At 39.9% G+C, this 18,450-nt stretch overlaps 1 protein-coding gene across 4 annotated transcripts in view; it reads right to left on the bottom strand.

Annotated features, from left to right (window-relative positions):
* Positions 1 to 18,450, bottom strand: part of rbm27 (RNA binding motif protein 27) — a 130,651-nt gene that overhangs the window by 72,477 nt on the left and 39,724 nt on the right. For 3 of the 4 annotated variants that reach the window (XM_072264065.1, XM_072264062.1, XM_072264063.1), the window contains exons 6-9: positions 14,928 to 15,194; positions 13,171 to 13,425; positions 5,990 to 6,121; positions 1,055 to 1,204 (exon numbers count right to left, since the gene is read on the bottom strand). In XM_072264065.1, the coding sequence (XP_072120166.1) occupies positions 1,055 to 1,204; positions 5,990 to 6,121; positions 13,171 to 13,425; positions 14,928 to 15,194 (804 nt within the window). The remainder of the gene's footprint in view (positions 1 to 1,054; positions 1,205 to 5,989; positions 6,122 to 13,170; positions 13,426 to 14,927; positions 15,195 to 18,450) is intronic. The other variant, XM_072264064.1, reaches the window with a different exon arrangement.

Raw genomic sequence — 18,450 nt, 5'->3', positions numbered from 1 at the left:
TGAACCACTGTCTCCTCCTTCAGGGACTTCAGGATATATTATGCAGGCCACTGCCTGACTGCTCAGTGGTCAAAGGTATTTTCCACTGAAATATTTCTATGAAAAATTTGTGGTATGACACAGTCTCACTGAATGGCAACGATCCAGGCCCATCCTATGAAGTTCATGATTGCAGACTGCTGCAGTTAATTCTAGGCAAAATTCAAGCAAGGCAACCCTTGAAAGCAAAATGCCCTATAATTTAACCACAACAATTAACATGGAAATCTGAATTGAAAAAAGATTTACACTAAATAAATTAAAAGTGATTTCATTTTTAACAGATCTTTTGAATTGAATTTTCACTATCCCCTCTCCCACAAACAAATGCTAGCTGAACTAGCTAAGCTTTAAACAGTAAGCAGCATTCAAACCTATTAAAGTGTTTCAATAAACTGTTGAGCTTTTCCTCAATTTAAGAAAATAAAGTTGTCCTCACTATCTTATAAATGTATACAATAAAAATTCAAAATCCAAATAATCCAAAATTCAATAACAATAAATCAATAAACTGAATAATCTGACTGCTCAATTTTAATACAGTTGGATTTAGTGGTTGTATGTACTGCAGAAACTTCAGTTACATAATCACTTTAATAAAAGCTTCCATGAAAATGTCCACATTTACTTTGGTCCATTCTGATGAGTGACAGTAACAACATAACTGAATTTATTATTTAAAATTATATTCTCAAAGGAAATTTAGGAAAATGTGGTTTATTTTACCAATTGGGAATTTAATTAAAGAAGAATTTGCTTAATAATCATGTTCAAAAGCTGACTTCTTAAGAATATCATGAGTAACTATTTTTTTCCAATAGCTTCACTGTTAGCTTGTTTATTAGAAACAGGCTAACTGTAGAAAACAAATCCAAAGGCTTGAGCAGGTTCATGGAAACTTCAACTGGTTGAAAAATTTCATCTTCCACTATAAATTCTGAACCATCACAACTTGTCAAATAATAAGTGTCTGAATAACTAACATCCTTGCAGTTCATAGCAGGCAATCTCTTACCGCGCTGAGGACCATCCATAGTGCTGGATGTTAATCCAATCAGATTAGGACGCTCTGTTTGAACTCGTGGAATGTAGTGTCGATATTGAGGCCTAGCACCAGCCGTGATACTGGGAGCTTCTGGATTATATCCATCAGGCTCATAGTTATCTGAAACAGAAGCAACTCATTTTGTTAAGCGCAGATTGCAATTAAGTGTGGAACTCAGTAATACTGTGTCAGGCTATTAGGAATTTAAAATTATTAATTTTAGAGAAATTAAAATACAAATTAAATTGCTTAAGCATGCTTACTGGTAAGATTGAAAATTAGAATGATTGACCCAATTGCTTTAGCAACTTTTAATTATAGTTTTTGTTCATTCTTATGAATTTTAAAGTTCTGAATATAGCTATAAGTTTGCAGTGAGCACAAAAACAATTAATTTGAAAGTTATCCAACATGGTTCCAAATCAGGAGGGGAGTGCGGTTGGTTCTCTTCCCATACAACTGGGGCCCTCAACTTCAAGGTAAAAAAAAAATGTCAATCTGGCTGCTGCTATTGAAGAAACCTTGCAAAAATTCTGTCGTCTGTTCTGGTATATATAGGATCCACAGTGAGCTAGAGGCAGAGGGAGTGGTATTTAGAATGGAGGAGGTGATGTTCATTTTGATCAGGATGGTGCCAAATCTTCAGGAATACGGCTGGAGTTACATAAGACCATAAGATATTGGAGTACGACTAGGCTATTTGGCCCATCGAGTCTGCGCTGCCATTCAATCACGGCTGATCATTTTTTCCCCTCAACCCCATTCCCTGGCTTTCCCACCCATAACCTTTGATGCCGTTTCCAATCAAGAACCTATCAATCTCTGCCTTAACTACACCCTGCGACTTGGCGTCCACAGCTGCCTGTGGCAACAAATTCCACAAATTCACCAGGCTCTGGCTAAAGAAATTTCTCCACATCTCTGTGTTTTGAATGGACGCCCCTCTATCCTCAGGCTGTGCCCTTGTCCTAGACTCCCCCCACCATTGGAAACATCCTTTCCACATCTACTCTGTCTAAGCCTTTCAACATTTGAAAGGTTTCAGTGAGATCCCCTCACTCTTCTAAATTCCAGCGAGTCCAGACCCAGAGCCGTCAAATGTACCTCGTATGATAACCCTTTCATTTCCAGAATCATCCTTGTGAACCTCCTCTGAACCTTCTCCAATGCCAGCACATCTTTTCTTAGATGAAGAGCCCAAAACTGTTCACAATACTCAAGGTGAGGCCTTACCAGGGCCTTATAAAGCCTTGGCATCACATCCTTGTCCTTGTATTCAAGACCTCTTGAAATGAATGCTAACATTGTATTTGCCTTCCTCACCACCAACTCAACCTGCAAGTTAACCTTTAGGGTATTCTGCACAAGGATTCCCAGGTCCTTTTACATCTCAGATTTTTGGATTTTCTCCCTGTTTAGAAGATAGTCTGCACATTTATTTCTACTACCAAAGTGTATGGCCATACATTTTCCAACCTTGTATTTCATTTGCCACTTTCTTGCTTACTCTCCTAATCGGTCTACATTCTTCTGCAGCCCACTTGTTTCCTCAACACTACCTGCCCCTCCACCAATCTTCATATCATCATCATCATCAATCCAGGTAACTAAAAGGAACACAATTACTTTACTGGCATAACTTACAAATAGCCAAAAAACTTGGGGAAAAACACGTGAGCCACTTAATGTAATGTAACCAACTTTCACAGTATATAGGCAGCAAACCAAGTTACGCTGGTCATCAAATGGTTAGTCCCATCTCCTAAAGAACTTTGATATTGAAGACTTCAGCAAAAATAGTTGTTTCCAGGAAGTTGTAATAGTGGCAATGTTACATACTTCCCTTCAACCTATGCCTGAGTGTTATCCACATCACACTACATGCAGGAGAGGCTATTTTCAAAGGAGTTGTACACAGAACTGAGCACTGAACAATCATCAGCAAACACTCCTATTGATGACCACATTCTAATTGGATTTAGCACACTGCTCTGTGGAACTCCTGTAGCAATATGCTATAGCTGAGATTGCCAATACTTATAATGTCTTCATTATATCAGGAGCAATTGCAGCCAATGGAACCAATTCCAAATCTACAATGACTCTTTGATGTTCCATGCACGCATTTTGCCTTGATTTCTATGACTGTCACTCTCTCACTGGAGCTTAAAAGAATGAGGGGGAATCTCAGTGAAATCTACTTGACATTGAAAACTCTAGATAACATGGGTATGGAGAGGTGTTTCCAATTGTGTGACAGTCTAGGACCAGAGGACATAGCCTCAGAATAGAAATAAGTCCCTTTCAAATGGAAATGAAGGAAAATTTCTTTAACTAGAGTATTGTGAATCTGTGGAATTCTTTGCAGCAGACTGCCATGGAAGTCAAGTTATTGAGTATCCTTAAAGCGGCGATTAATAGGTTCTGGAAGGTCAAAGGTTATGGGGAGAAGGCCAAGAGAATGGGTTTGAGAGTGATAATTAATCAGCCATGATGGAATGGTGAAGCAGACTTGATGGGCCAAATGGCTTAATTCTGCCACCAAGTCAAATGTTCTTAAAATACAGGTCAAGAACCAAGTTCAAAACAAATCTGATCAAATTCACTGTACCTTATTGCAAAAGTTCAGCATAAATGAAGTGAAATACAGGACTCAGGAGAGATAAAATTCAGCTTAACCACTATAATTATGTAAAAGTATATAAATAACAGGTTCCCTTTGTGTTTTGCTTTCCATTTCTCCCCTATTGTACACATTGCTCCATTACATTTTATCAGGATGACTTGGATCCAAACCAAACATGGACAAAAGACTACATCTAATGGCAAGGTGGGCACCTCCTGGTATCAAGAGACCAAAGTGTGGCATCAAGTATTCTATCTATAAACTGCACAACGTTTCCCAAAACCAGAGTACAGACTTCTGTTCGTGGTCTGAGTTGAAATTAGAAAATAATAGGCTGGACAGAGTATTCCTACCTTTCCATTACCAAGATGCTAATTTTGATAGCAGTTACAACTAAATCAGAATAAATTCTGGAGCAATTAAATTGGGTAAAGTTTGTTATGTAATGGAGCAGTAGACACTGCATACATCTATGCATGTTCAGAAGCCAGTCTCCAAGCAATCATTGACTCTTTCTCTGAAGCACATGGGCTTTGCTCTCAATGTCCTCATAACCAAAGCCCAAAACTTGTTATCTTACTGCACAACACTATCCTTCAACAATAAAAAAAAAGTTCATGGAAGACATTGGAAAGCCTTGACCACTTCCCACATCTTGGGAATCATTTGTCAGCTAAGCCAGAAAACGAGGAAATTCATCATGTTTAACATGCTAGCACAGGCTTTGGTTGAATGATGAAAGGGGTGCTCGACGCACACGACGCCAAACCTATCATACGACTCAGCTTAGTGATCAACAGTGATCCCTGCCCTCCTACTTGTTTTATGACTTGGACTACCAACATCAGGTAAAAAGACAAGACTAAATTCACTAGAAGGAAAAGTAAACCAAAGTGTTATGGTCTAATGCAAACATTGCCAGGGCCGAGGCCTGAGTGCACTCAGTTGGTTCTGTCACTGAGTTATTCACTTGCCCGATACCAGATTTCCAAAGCAGATACTCTTAACAGTTCAGTCACACAAGAAGACTGCCAAAGACTGCCAAGTGGGCAGAGAAAATGATTCACGTATATAATTAAAGGCTTCCTGAAACAAACGCAATATCCCCACTGATTCTTGGTTCACGACTGCTCAACATGGAGGAAAAACATTTCAAGTGGTACAATAAAACTCCCTTAATTCAGCAACCCCAGGATTCTTCCAGACTATTGTGTGTTTTTCCTATTAATACTCAAAAATATTAACTTCCCCTTAAGACCTAACACAGTAGTTTAATAGATTTTTTTCAGGGAACCTGTAAGAATTCCAAGAGACTGCTGGAAACTGGGCCCTAGCTAGTCAGATTAAAAATTATTAATTAAAGTCTGTCCCAAGCCTTATAGGCTCATCAGGCTGGTGCTTATAACTATTTTTGTGGCGTGAAGCAACTGAGAGTACAAGACTCCCCCCCCCCCACCCCGATAGGACACCAGTCTATCGTGTAGATAGTCAAGATGCAAAAGGGTAATTAGAAGGCACGTGACGGATCTTCTGTATAAAGAACTTCCAAGTCCATGCAGAGGGAGCACAAAGTAGTCCTGCTTGAACAGTGAAAAGACTGCATCATCATAAACTACCCACCTGCTCAATTTGTGAAATAGTCTCCAATTTTACATTCATCTCATCAGCCAGTTCAGAACACAAAAAAAATTGGACTGGATGTATTCTACCCTAATTCCAAGGGAATGTTAAGAATAAGATGCTTTTCTTTATGTAATTTTTATGATTTGAATAGTATTCTGTATAATACAGCTTCATTGAAATTTGATTATCTTTTTGGCATTGTCATGACAGAAATTCAACATAAAATACATATAATTTGCATGCACAAAAGCATCAATAGCTCATGATCAAAGCAGCTAACAAATCACTGAAATCTCAAAGAGTATTAAGTCTGAAAAATTAAACACTGCTGAAAATTTGAAAATAAGAAACAAGAATATAGAAGATACTCAGAAGATCTTGCAGCATCAGTGGAAACAGCAGCACAAGTTACCCTTACTTCAATTTTAAAATCTATTAACTTGAAACACTAACATTGCCTACGGGTGCATGCTGGCCTCAACTGGCTCTAGCATATTTGGTTTTCATGGAAGAATACATTACTATAAAGGTGGAGGGCTTATATCCAGCCAGATAGTTACATAAATCAAAACACCAACATTACTGGTTATACACATCAAAGCACTTGAAATAAGAATTATTATCATCCTGAGTTTGAGAAGTGTAAGGCAACTTACATTCTGAAGTTGCGTATGGTGGATACTGTGGTAAGGGTGGCGGCCGTAAACCGGGTGGGGGCAGAGAGGGTACTGCACCAGTCCCAGAGACTTCAATACCATCTATGCTGCTTTTTGGGATTGGATGTGGTCCTATAAAGGAGACACGCATAGCATATTTTCATGGCTCTCAAATCATGAACATGGAAATAAATACTACAGTGCAAAAATCTTCTGCCATTTATTGAGCACATGTCCATCACGCACTACTTTAAATTCCTTTCAGTTTCATCACATTAACTCCAGTCCAGATTATAGTTGGGATAGAAGTTGACAGCAGTTGTAAGAGTAGAGAGGTTTCACAAGCTAATTAAAAGAATCAACTCAACTAAATTGTTTATTAACTATTGACACAATCAATTTATCTCAACAGAAAAATAATTTATCTTTCAAATAGCATCAGATATTTTATTTGTAAAATAGTAAGAAATGAGGGAAGAAAAAAAAACAGGCCATTTAGCCATTTGAGCCTGCTCTGCCTTTCATCAAAATCATGTGGATTTTCAGCTTCAAATCCCTTTTCCTTGATTCCTTTAATATCCAGAAATTTGTCATTCATTAATTTAGATCAACTCAATTTCCATAGCACATTCCAGTAGCGATTTCCAAAAGATTTATTACCCCACTATGTTATCCTCATCTCTGTCCTAAATGGTCTATGTTTTTTCTGAAACTCTGACCTTTAGCTCTAGGCTCTTCAAAGGAACTCATTTGAAGTAATTCTAGTGTTGTTCAATGGTCACTGATCCCGATAGCCATGCTTTGACTGAGACAAATCTGTTTCTGACAGGAAGGTACAGGGACATCTGACCTCTTACTCCACCCTCAATTCTAGCACATTCCAGAACTTATGCAACCAAGTGTTACAATACATTTTTCCATCTAGCTGCTCAGCAGTATGCTAACCAAAGCTGGCATACGCTCTACAGCTGCACTCAGCAGAAATTGGCCTGCCAACCACTTTTTAATAAAACTAGCTTTACTTTCAACATTTCCATTGTATATGTTTTAAGCAAATTTAATGAATAGATATCCAAATCAATTAATTTGGTAAGTAATGTTTGTATAATAATCAAACATTTTTCAAAAACAAAAGATATAGGCTTACGATAGCACAAGTGGTAAAAAGTCCTTTGTAAGGTGCCATGTGTCGATGTGAAGGATGCATCACTGCCCATAGGTCTGGTTATGACATGCATTCTGCTCTGATTACAGGCTACAGAATTTAAGAATCAAAGATTGTTGGGCATCACACAGCAGCAAGAGGGATGATTCGCCCACTGCCCGCATACTCTCAACCTAACCTCACAGTGACACGCTCTTCATTCTCCCACAGCCATGGGGCTTGGGTGGGAGGCTGAGCATAAGCAACAAAATAGATCAAATTAATCAAAATAATCAGATATATTTTATCTACCGTATGTTGCTTGTCTCATTCCCAAAATACATCAGGTAAAATCAAAGAGAGAGTATTATGCAGCTTGGTCCACTTAGCTACATTTTTCCCCAGTGCAGTCACTCAATCAGCATCTGAACTCTTCACTCCACACAACAACATTGGAGCAAGCAAATGTGGGTAGAGACAGACCATTGGAACTGCTTAGGAAAAATTGAGGGGAAAATGGTTTCTTTTCCTTTTATTATTCAAGAGAAAACATCTGTTGTTAGGTTTGTTACCATGCAAAATTATGGAGTACATTTCTTTTCCATCCATTAATGCAATGCAAGAACATTTTTTTTTAAAAAACAGCAGCAGCTTAAGGCCGACTGGCCTTTCAAAATCAACTCCATAAATAATGATCCCTGATGTCCCTCTTAACTATTCACAATTCCCTATTCTCTAATTTTCCACATACAGTGGCATGCAAAAGTTTGGGCACCCCTGGTCAAAATTTCTGTTACTGTGAATAGCTAAGCGGGTAAAATATGAAAAGGCTTAAAGTTAAAAATGACACGTTTCTTTAATACACCTTATCCTCGTTATATGCGGGGGATACGTTCCTCGAAGTTGATGCGTAATGTGAAATCGCATAATGTGAATAATTATTCAAATGGAGAAAATAGGGATGCATTCCAGAGGGCTTCCTAAATATGTTTTATCTGTAATTTATTCACATTTTCATACCAATATGACACAAAAGCAGTACTACAAGACAACATTTGTATTACATTTCATCAATTTAAGGTAATATTCAATGTAATAAATCATAGAAAGTTAACATCCGAGGGTGTACAGTACTCACTAACAGTGGCAGGTGTGTTCACTCCAGGAGAAGAGTGGTTGTTGTGGTGATGGGCAGCTTTACACAGATAAGGTGGATGGTTGTGGTCGTCAGGATCATATCAAGCACAGCAAGGGGTGAAGGAAGACTCACAGAACTCCTAGAACTGCCGACAGAAGGTGTTACCGATTTGAATAAAGTGGTGAGGGTTGTTTGCTTGGCAGCACCTTGTTTTAAATTTGCTTGTAGGGAAGAAGGGTTGATGGCAGGGAACGACTGAAATGTTGACTCCGTTCCAAACGTGGGTCCATGTCCATCGCCATTTGTGCCAAATGTTCCGACTTCCACCATTCCCTCACCGTTGGTAAACTCTCAGGATATTCAAAATCGTCTGTTGAGAGATAGTTCGCGGTAAAAAAAAAATACACACGCCTTGAATGTGGATCACACCTTGGTCAAGTGGTTGAATCAGCGATGTGTTAAGCAGCAGGAAATGCACTGTAATGTTAGGATGAATGTTGTCCAAATGTTTAGGATGGGTTGGCGTATTGTCAAGCAACAAAAGAACTTTAAAGGCAAGATTCTGTTCCCGGCAGTAGCATCCCACAGCTGTGTTACCTTCAGCCGATGCCGTGCTGTTTATAATTTCCAACTTTTTTTCAAGTGTTAAAGCCGTTCTCTGCTGCTCGGCTGACAGCCCAGGACATGATATCGGACGCTTAGGAGGCGGAGTTAAATATTTCAAGCACAAAATCACTGCACCGAGGATAAAACCAACAGAAGTTTAAGATCGCGCATCCACACCTTGCCAAAACCAATGCGAGAGTGGCGGGAGAGAGATTGTGAGGCACACGCACCTGACTTGTATTGGCAGGAAAGCAATGCTTCTCGTCCCAAGAGTGAGACTGTGAAGCGTGGGCATGCGACTTGTACAGGCGGGAAGGCAGTGCTCCTCGCATAACTGTGAATTTTGGACACATATAACGAGACGCTGGTAGAAATAGGTTCCTCGCTATTTTAAGCAAGAAAACTTTTATTTCCATCTTTTACAGTTTCAAAATAACAAAAAAGGAAAAGGGCCCGAAGCAAAAGTTTGGGCACCCTGCATGGCAGTACTTAGTAACACCCCCTTTGGCAAGTATCACAGCTTGTAAACACTTTTTGTAGCCAGCTAAGAATCTTTCAATTCTTGTTTGGGGATTTTCGCCTATTCTTCCTTGCAAAAGGCTTCTAGTTCTGTGACATTCTTGGGCCGTCTTGCATGCACTGCTCTTTTGAGGTCTATCCACAGATTCTCGATGATGTTTAGGTCAGGGGACTATGAGGGCCATGGCAAAACCTTCAGCCTTCACCTCTTGAAGTAGTCCATTGTGGATTTTGAGGTGTGTTTAGGATCATTATCCTGTTGAAAAAGCCATCCTCTTTTCATCTTTGGCTTTTTTTTTTCCACAGAGTGTGATGTTTGCTTCCAGAATTTGCTGGTATTTAACTGAATTCATTCTTCCCTCTACCATAAAATGTTCTCCGTGCCACTGGCTGCAACACAAGCCCAAAGCATGATCGATTCACCCCCGTGCTTAACAGTTGGAGAGGGGTTCCTTTCATGAAATTCAGCACCCTTTTTTCTCCAAACATACCTTTGCTCATTGCGGCCAAAAAGTTCTATTTTAACTTAATCAGTCCACAGGACTTGGTTACCGAAATGCATCAGGCTTGTTTAGATGTTCCTTTGAACCTTTTGTCATCTTTAACTTTATGCCTTTTGGAAATCAGTTCATCTTTTACTCACTTAGTTATTCACAGTAACAGAAATTTTGACCAGGGGTGCCCAAACTTTTGCATGCCACTGTATCTAGATTACTATCAACCTTACTTTCAAATAAACCTAATGGTTTAAAGTTTTCTTTAACCTTTCATGGCATGGACTTGGCCTTAGATTCTGTGGTTGTCATGATGGAAAAATAAACAATGTCAGGATGTCCCAATATTAACAGCTAACACAAAAATTCAAAAGCAATTCTGCAAACACTGTAGCTGGAAGATTGAGGAAAATTAATATATTAATGATCTAAAAAATAAATTTTGTTGCATACAATGCAGATAGGTTTTCCAGTTTATTCTCAGTCACATATGCTTTCAGGCTTTTAAATTTTCTGTTTGATGGGGGTGGTGAGGGGGGGTGGAGGGTAAAGGGTTAAATCCAGGATGGGTGGGGTCTTTGATTAACATTGACTGCTCTAGAGGCAGTGAGAAGTGCAGACAAAATCCATAGAGGGGAGGCTAGTTTCCATCACCTGCTGAGCAGCATCCACAACTGCAGTTTTGGACAGAACTGCTGACATACCAGGCTGTGATGCATCCAGATAGGATGCTTTCTATGGTGCATCAATACAAGTTACCAAGAATCAAAAGGAAGATGCCATATTTACTTAGTCTTCAGAAGAAATAGAGGCTGTGGACCAGGACAAATTATTGGTGATGTTCACTCGGAGGAAAATGAAGCACCTATCCCTCTTGACCTTAGCATCGTTGATGAAAACCACCCCCACTTCCCTGTAATCAACATTGCTGTATAACAATATGATCAGCAAATGTGAAGCAAGGAAACAGAGATAGGAAATTATTTGAGTGACAAACAAAATGGCCATGGTGAATTTACCTTCTGGACAGGGGGGAGGTGATTAGTGGCATTGCCCAGGGAATGGTAGTAAGGACATCTGTTTTCTCAATACACATTAATGACCTGATGCTGCAATTAGGTTTAAATTCCTAACCTATTCTCTTGGTAAGGGATTAAATTTTGTCATTTAATCTCTTCTTAATTTTACTCTATGTAATTTGAACATTGTTTGATTCAAATTTCTTGTAGTTTCAGTGAAAGATTGTCAAGCAAAATGCTAACCACGGATGCAAACTCAGAGATGGGGTGCTATCATAGAGCCACTGATGGTATTTAGAACAACACTATCTTCGCTGTCCAAGGTGAAATTAAATATATAACCCATATTATAACCCAAACAAATATAAATACAGCAAGAACAAAAATGGAATTTGAATGGATGGCTTTAAGCAGGAAGAATTACATTTTATTTTCGGTCAATTACAGATTCTTTTGTATTACAATCATTCAAGGCTCCTAAAATAAAACCATTCCATTTTCAAACATTTTTTTCCAGCACTTTTACTTTTTGCTTGATTGGTATTTATGAACAGACAAACTCCACAATATTTATTGCTATATACGAGTCTAATTATTATCAAAATGTTGTTAGAAAAGCTTCAAGATGCATTGGAATAGCCTTAACATAAGAAAGTCTTCCAAATATAAAAGGTAATGAAATGCTCCAGTGTATAAGTAAACAATTTCTCAGTTGTGGCAAAATTTTGGAATGGACGGATGTTCCAGATTACCTTTTCAGTTCAGTTTGACAAAATAAATCACAGGAATCCAATAAAACACTTCTGTGATGCTGCCCCTGCCTGAAACAGCTCTCAAGCAATCAGCTGTATCAATTTTCTCTTTGTTTCCTCAATTCTATGCAACAATATTTTTGGTTATCGTGCAACGTTAAGTAAACCATCAACTCTTCATTTGACAGAATAAATTCTCAATGCTTTCAACATCATGAATTTTTCAAAATAATCCCAGTTCTCACATGATTAAATCTATGTTAGTGCTCTAGCAATAATGACTGGATTGTATTACACAGGATACTTAAGATAAATGAGAACATTAAAAAAAACACTGGAAAGTTCTTTTCAACAGCCTGGTTATTCAGAAATGTTTAAGAGGACCAACACACAGATCCAGATCCCACTTCTCCATTTCCCAGACATCTGCCTTCATCTCATCTTCCCGCTGCCATAAAAGAGATAGGGTTCTCCTGGTCCTTTCTACCACCCCACAAGCCTCCATATCTGGCACATCATTCTCCATAACTTTGCCATCTACAATGGGATCCTACCACTAAGCACATCTTTCCCTCCCACCCACCTCTTTTCTGCTTTCCATAGGGATCACTCTTCAAGAGACTCTTGCTCACTGATTTTCCTCCCCCGCCAGCAGGACAAGTGCTACTACACCTGCCACTACACGTTCTCCCTCATCTCCACTCACCACCAGGGCCTAAAGCAGTCCTTTCAGATAAGGCAACACTTCACAAGCAAGGCATCTCCTGTATCCAGTGCGTCTCCTCTACATCGGTGATACTCAACAGATTGGGAGACCACTTTGCCAGGCCGGATATTCCAGTTGCCACCCATTTCAATCTGACTTCCTATTCCAACTTGTCAGTCCATGACCTCTTTGACTGTGACGATGTAGCCACAATCAGATTGGAGGAACAACACCTCATTTTCTATTTGTCATCTCCAACCCCATGGCATGAACACTGATTACTCTGATTTCCAGTAATGAGTCCCTCCTCCCCTTCTCTCTATTGTCCCCATTCCCCATTTTGGTTCCCTGCTCACCCCTTCTCCTCACTTGCTCATCATCTCCCTCTGATGACCCCATCTTTCATGGTCCACTGTCCTCTTTTATATTCCTTCTTCAGCACTTCCACCTATCACCTCCCAATTCTTATTTCATCCTCCACCCCACTCACCCACCTACCCCCTTACCTGGTCTCACGAATCACCTGCCAGCTTGTGCTTGTTGCCATTCCCTTCCTCCCCACCTTCTAGCTTCTTACCGCTCCTTTCCAGTGCTGAAGAAGGGTCTTGGCCTGAAACATCAGCTGTTCATTTTTATCCATAGATGCTGCCTGACCTGCTGAGTTCCTCCAGAACTTTGTGTGTGTTGCATTAATGAACATCATGAGCATCCAAAATACAGAACTAATCAAAGTTCACAATATACATCAGTTCAAATGATTTGCCAAGTTCTGTTTCTAAGTAAGAAATGAATATTGACCTTACCAGATACAGAATGGATACCAGGAGGAGGTGGCTGTCCAGGTGGTGGTATAAGAGGTAACCTCAAGCTTGGAGGCAAACCTGGTAGAGGCGGAGGCAAGTGATGGCCTGGTGGAGGCAACTGATGGCCCGGTGGAGGCAAGCCTGGAGGTGGTGGCGGAAATGGAATCATCCCAGGAAGAGTGACATCTTCCACTATTAATGGGTCATTACCATGATCAAAGAGGCATAGGTCACCACGCATGCAGAAACCTTTTTCTGAGAAAAAGATATTATTGTGTTTAGTGCACCACGTGCAAATTGTTTTCTTCGAACTCAAGTACTGTAAGAAAGTAAAAACAAAATATCCCACAACAATTTTGTTGTGACACTGTGTAGTCATATTGCACCGATTCATAGACTGCCCTGACTAGAGAGTTGCCTAACAATTTACATAAAATATAAATAAAGTGAACACTAATTATATTGGTTTTATTCCGCAGCTATAGTGAGAATTGTTCACCTATACAGCTCTGATATTCTACACCACGGTACACCCACAAAACATACCACACACAGACATAAAACAAAATATTACCACAAATACAATAAGTATAATTCAAAATACATGTGAAGTGCACAGTACAGGTAAGCAATAAACAGTACAATAAGCAGCAGCTTAACGCCCTTCTGAAAAGACCTCAGTGGTGGCAGGGTATTCATTAATTTCACAGCTTGGGGGAAGAAGCTGTTACCCAGTCTAGTAGACCTTCTCCTGATGTTTCTGCACCTCCTTCCTGATGGTAGTGGGTCAAAGGGCTGTGCGATGAGTGGAAGGGATCCTCAACTATGCTTCAGACCCTCTGTCTACAATGTTCCCATTAAATGTCGCAAACAGTAGGGAGGGACCCTGCTGATCCTCTCGGTGGTTTTTACTATCCTCTGTAGGGTCTTGTGGTCTGATGCCTTGCAGTTTCCATACCACACAGTGATGCAGCCAGACAGGATACTTAATAGTGCTCCTTTAGAAAGTTGTTAGAATGGGAGCAGGGAGCCTTGCATGCCTCAATTTCCTCAGGAAGTGTAGGTGCTGCTGTGTCTTCTGACTAATGGAGATGGTGGTGTGGATCCAGGTTAAATTGTCCACTACATATACACAAAGGAACTTTGTGTTCTTCACTTTCTTCATTGCATTGCCATTGATGTGCAGAGTGGTTGACCTCTACTTCCTGAAATAGACAATCATCTCTTTTGTCTTGTCCACATTGAGATTCCAGTTGTTGTTTTCACACCACTAGACAAGCCTCCTGACCTCCTCTCTGTATGCCGACTCAGTGTTGCTAAAGAGGCCGAATACTGTTGTACCTCAGCGAACTTGATGATGTGGTTTGAGCTGGATTTGGTAGTGCACTCGTGAGTCAGCAGCGTGAACAGCAGCGAGTTGTTCATTACTGTTGAAATGGCTCAAAAATAGCTTTTGATTGTCAAAAAGGATTTAAAAATAAATACCATTTAGAAATAACTTTTGTTTCATTTGAAGGACATATCAATTCAGTTTAGCACCTGGTGGTAAGTATGATTCTCTCCATCCTATTAGCTATAAATTATCGCCAAATTTCATACAATGTCATCTGCCAGCCCCTTACCTTATAGCAATTAATCTGTCTCTTTTATTACCCAGGAGTTTTAGTTCAAACCGTTCACCATCAAAAGAAAAAGGGTCTGAAATTAATTCAAAAATACTTCTACTGCAGTAAATATGAAAACTGCATTTCACTTACCATCATAGTCTCTGCACCGGCGTTTTGGAGCTGCATTTCTACTGAAGGAATTTGTGCCCGTGTGGTTATTATAGAAATTAGACCAACTCTCAGTAGTGTTGTCAGGGTGGTGAACAGGAGCTACCACAGTTACTGCACTTGGAGCAGGGGGCCCTCCAGCATAATACTGATCAGCTGAACTGCTAACTGAAGTACAACTAGGAACATATATGTTCTCTGTCACTTCATTTCTTTCCATTTCAAACTTCGATCGCTCCTTGTGTTGATCTGTTGATTTAAAACAGATTTTTTTTCAAATTAATTGAATTGCTAAGAATGTTTTCTAAAAATCAATACCAAAATGATCTTGGAAGTTTGCCAAATTGTACTCTGGCAATGGCTACTTTACTTGAATTTCCTCTTCATAAAATCAACATTCAAAAGCATCAATTGTTTTCCTGAAATTACACCAGTCTTCCAAAGAGAATGAGTCTTCCAAAGAGATTGAAGGCATTCCATATTTTGCTCAAATTAATTTTACTCTTCAATCAGGAACCCATTCAAACTGCAGCATTTATAAATTGCCAAAAGCCTAATATAAAATGCCCTTTCAACAAAAGCAGTTCAGTGAGCTTGATATGATAAAAAAATATCTGCACAGCTCAATTATTCTTTATACATTAATCCTGAAATTGAAACCGAGTGGCATCTTGTATTTAAAACAATAAGACACTTATCTCGCTATTTTTTCCTTAATACTCTTATACATTTTCTTCAGTACTTTCCATTAAATTTCAAAAGTTAACTACAGCTAATGTTTGTTATGATTAATAAAATGAATAATACAGAAGCCAAAAGGTCTCTCTCATTCACATTTATACAGAACCCTGATGTAAAAAAATACAATGTGCTTGCTGATCTTTATCAGTCACTGTATTTTTTAACATCCTCTAGCAAAGGCAGACTCTTTCTAATGGGGTATAGCACCTGCGGCCCTGGCTAAGAAATGAACAAGCTTTTGCAAGTGTAGTTGACAATTTCAAGCAAGAGAGACCTAAAGACATGATCAGAATCCAGAGGGACAATGTTACTGCTTGCAATACACTGTTCCAAGTCTCTAAACACTACAGGATTTTTCATTAGTAACATGCCATGTCTCAGCCCACCACTTCAATGATTAAATCATGAACAATGGAAGTAATGCAGACATCTGTTATGATCAAAGATCCAGTTTTTTAGCCTGATCTACAAGATTGTGTACCTTGTGATTGCTACCTTGTTTAAGTTATGGACATACAAGTTTCCAATTGCAATCAGAAATAGCAATGTCTAGAACTATTTCTGACCTAAAATACCCCATGGAATCAATTATCAGCATGAATCCAACTGTGGAAAACAAAAGCAGGTGTGGTAGAGAATAAATACTTAACTCTAGTCATCCCAGTACATTCAACATGAACAACTGTATACTCTTGATCAAGTAGTATGCATTTTTAAGTACCTGTTTTATTTTGGAAAAGTAATACCCAATCAGCTTACTTTGATTTTTTTTAAGCTGTTTATCAGTGGTCAGCGAGATGCATAGATTATATGTAAACAGCTAAAATCCTGTACTGTGGTATTAAATTTATTTATACAGTAATTTTGTCAGGGGTCCAAGAATCATGTTTGAGATAGCCAATACATGTTTATTAATGCAGCATCAATGGAAGGGACTTCATTGAAACTAATTGGATATTGAAAGGCCCAGATAAGAGTAGCATGGAGGGGATGTCAGAGTGTGGTGAATCTGTGGAATTCATTTCCACGGACAGCTGTGGAGGCCAAGACATTTAAAGCAGAGTTAGAGGTTCTTAATTAGTACACGTCAAAGGTTATGCAGAGAAGGCAGGAGAATGGGGTTGAGAGGAATAATAAATCAGCCATGATGGAATGGTGGAGCATAACGGGCTGAATGGCCCAATTCTGCTCCTACGTCTAATGGACAAACAGTTGATGTCTTGGACTGAGATGCTTTATCAGGACCCCAACCTCCTGCTTTCTCCCCATTACCTTCTGTAACCTCACTGATCAAGAACCTACAAACTTCTGCTTTAAATATGCCTCCACATCAATCCGCGGCAATGAATTCCACAGATTCACCACCCTCTGGCTGAAGAAATTTCTCCTCACCTCTATTCTAAAAGGGATGTCCTTCTACTCTGAGGCTGAGCCAGCCCTCTGGTTCTAGACTTGCCCACTGTAGGAAACATCCTTTCCATATCCACTCTACCTAGCCCATTCAATACTAGAAAGTTTCAATGAAATCGATCCTCATTCTTCTAAATTCCACTGAGTACAGGCCTAGAGCTCTAATCTGCTAATTAACTTTGCCGATGACACTACATTGATTGGCCTAATCTCAGACAATAACGAGGTGGCCTACAGGGAAGAAGTCATCTCTCTGACATAGTGGTGTCAAGAAAACAACCTCTCCCTCAATGTCACAAAAACAAAGGAGCTGGTTGTGGATTACAGGAGTGTAAGGGGGTTTCGATTTTTATGTTACTGCGGAGGCTAATTAAAATGGCGTCTTTGTTATGTTAATCTGGGGAATGCGGCTTTGTTGTGTTAAAACACTGAGAAAGTTTGCGCTAACAGTTTGTTTTTGCTTTAGTGTGTGATAAGAGAGTGCTATTAACCAATTGGGATAGTTGTTATGGTTTTGGTGTATTTGAAGATACTGTACGCGCGGGGTTTTGGGAGAGAAGGCGGGAGAGAGAGACAGAGGATGGACAAGGTCGGACCCCGAGCGGGACGTTCGGCGAGGAGAGGAGACGGAGACGGACTCGTGTGGAGCGTCTGGTCGACCACCGTTGTTGGTCCCAGGCGGCCGGTCGAGGTGGTCCGAGGGGGGGTCGCAGGGTGAAGAAGAAGGGTCCCGAGCTCCAACTGTTTTTGTGCACGAAGAGATTGAACTTTGATAAGTGTGGCGCCTTTTATTTTCCTTTTATATTTTATTCTCTTTTAATTATACAGTCCCAGTAATATCTATAAACTGTAAATCATTTAATTGCATCTGGTGTATTGTCTGTTATTTGGGCGGGGTGGGATACCTCACACAGCATCCACACAAACGAATTACCCAGTTTGCCGGGGCCGAGGCTGTTTCCCTAGACGACAGCGAGCCGAGCGACCCTGAGGGTGGCCAGGGGGGCTACAGGAGGAATAGAGATGGGCTAACCCCTATTGACATTAATGGATCTGGGGTTGAGAGGGTAAACAGCTTTAAGTTCCTCAGCATCCACATTACCAAGGACCTCACATGATCTGTAAACAGCAGCTGTGTGGTGAAAAAGGCACAACAGTGCCTCTTTCACCTCAGACAGTTGAGGAAGTTTGCTATGGGCCCCCAAATCCTAAGAACTAAGAATACTAAGAATGCTACAGGGGCACAACTGAGAGAATCCTGGCCGGCTCCATCACTGCCTGGTATGGGAACTGTACCTCCCTCAATCACAGGATTCTGCAGAGAGTGGTGCAGACAGCCCAGCGCATCTGCAGT

The sequence above is a fragment of the Mobula birostris genome, chromosome 7 (genome assembly GCF_030028105.1).
Source record: "Mobula birostris isolate sMobBir1 chromosome 7, sMobBir1.hap1, whole genome shotgun sequence".
NCBI classification, from domain to species: Eukaryota; Metazoa; Chordata; class Chondrichthyes; order Myliobatiformes; family Myliobatidae; genus Mobula; species Mobula birostris.
This window is presented reverse-complemented; position numbering and strand designations above follow the sequence as displayed.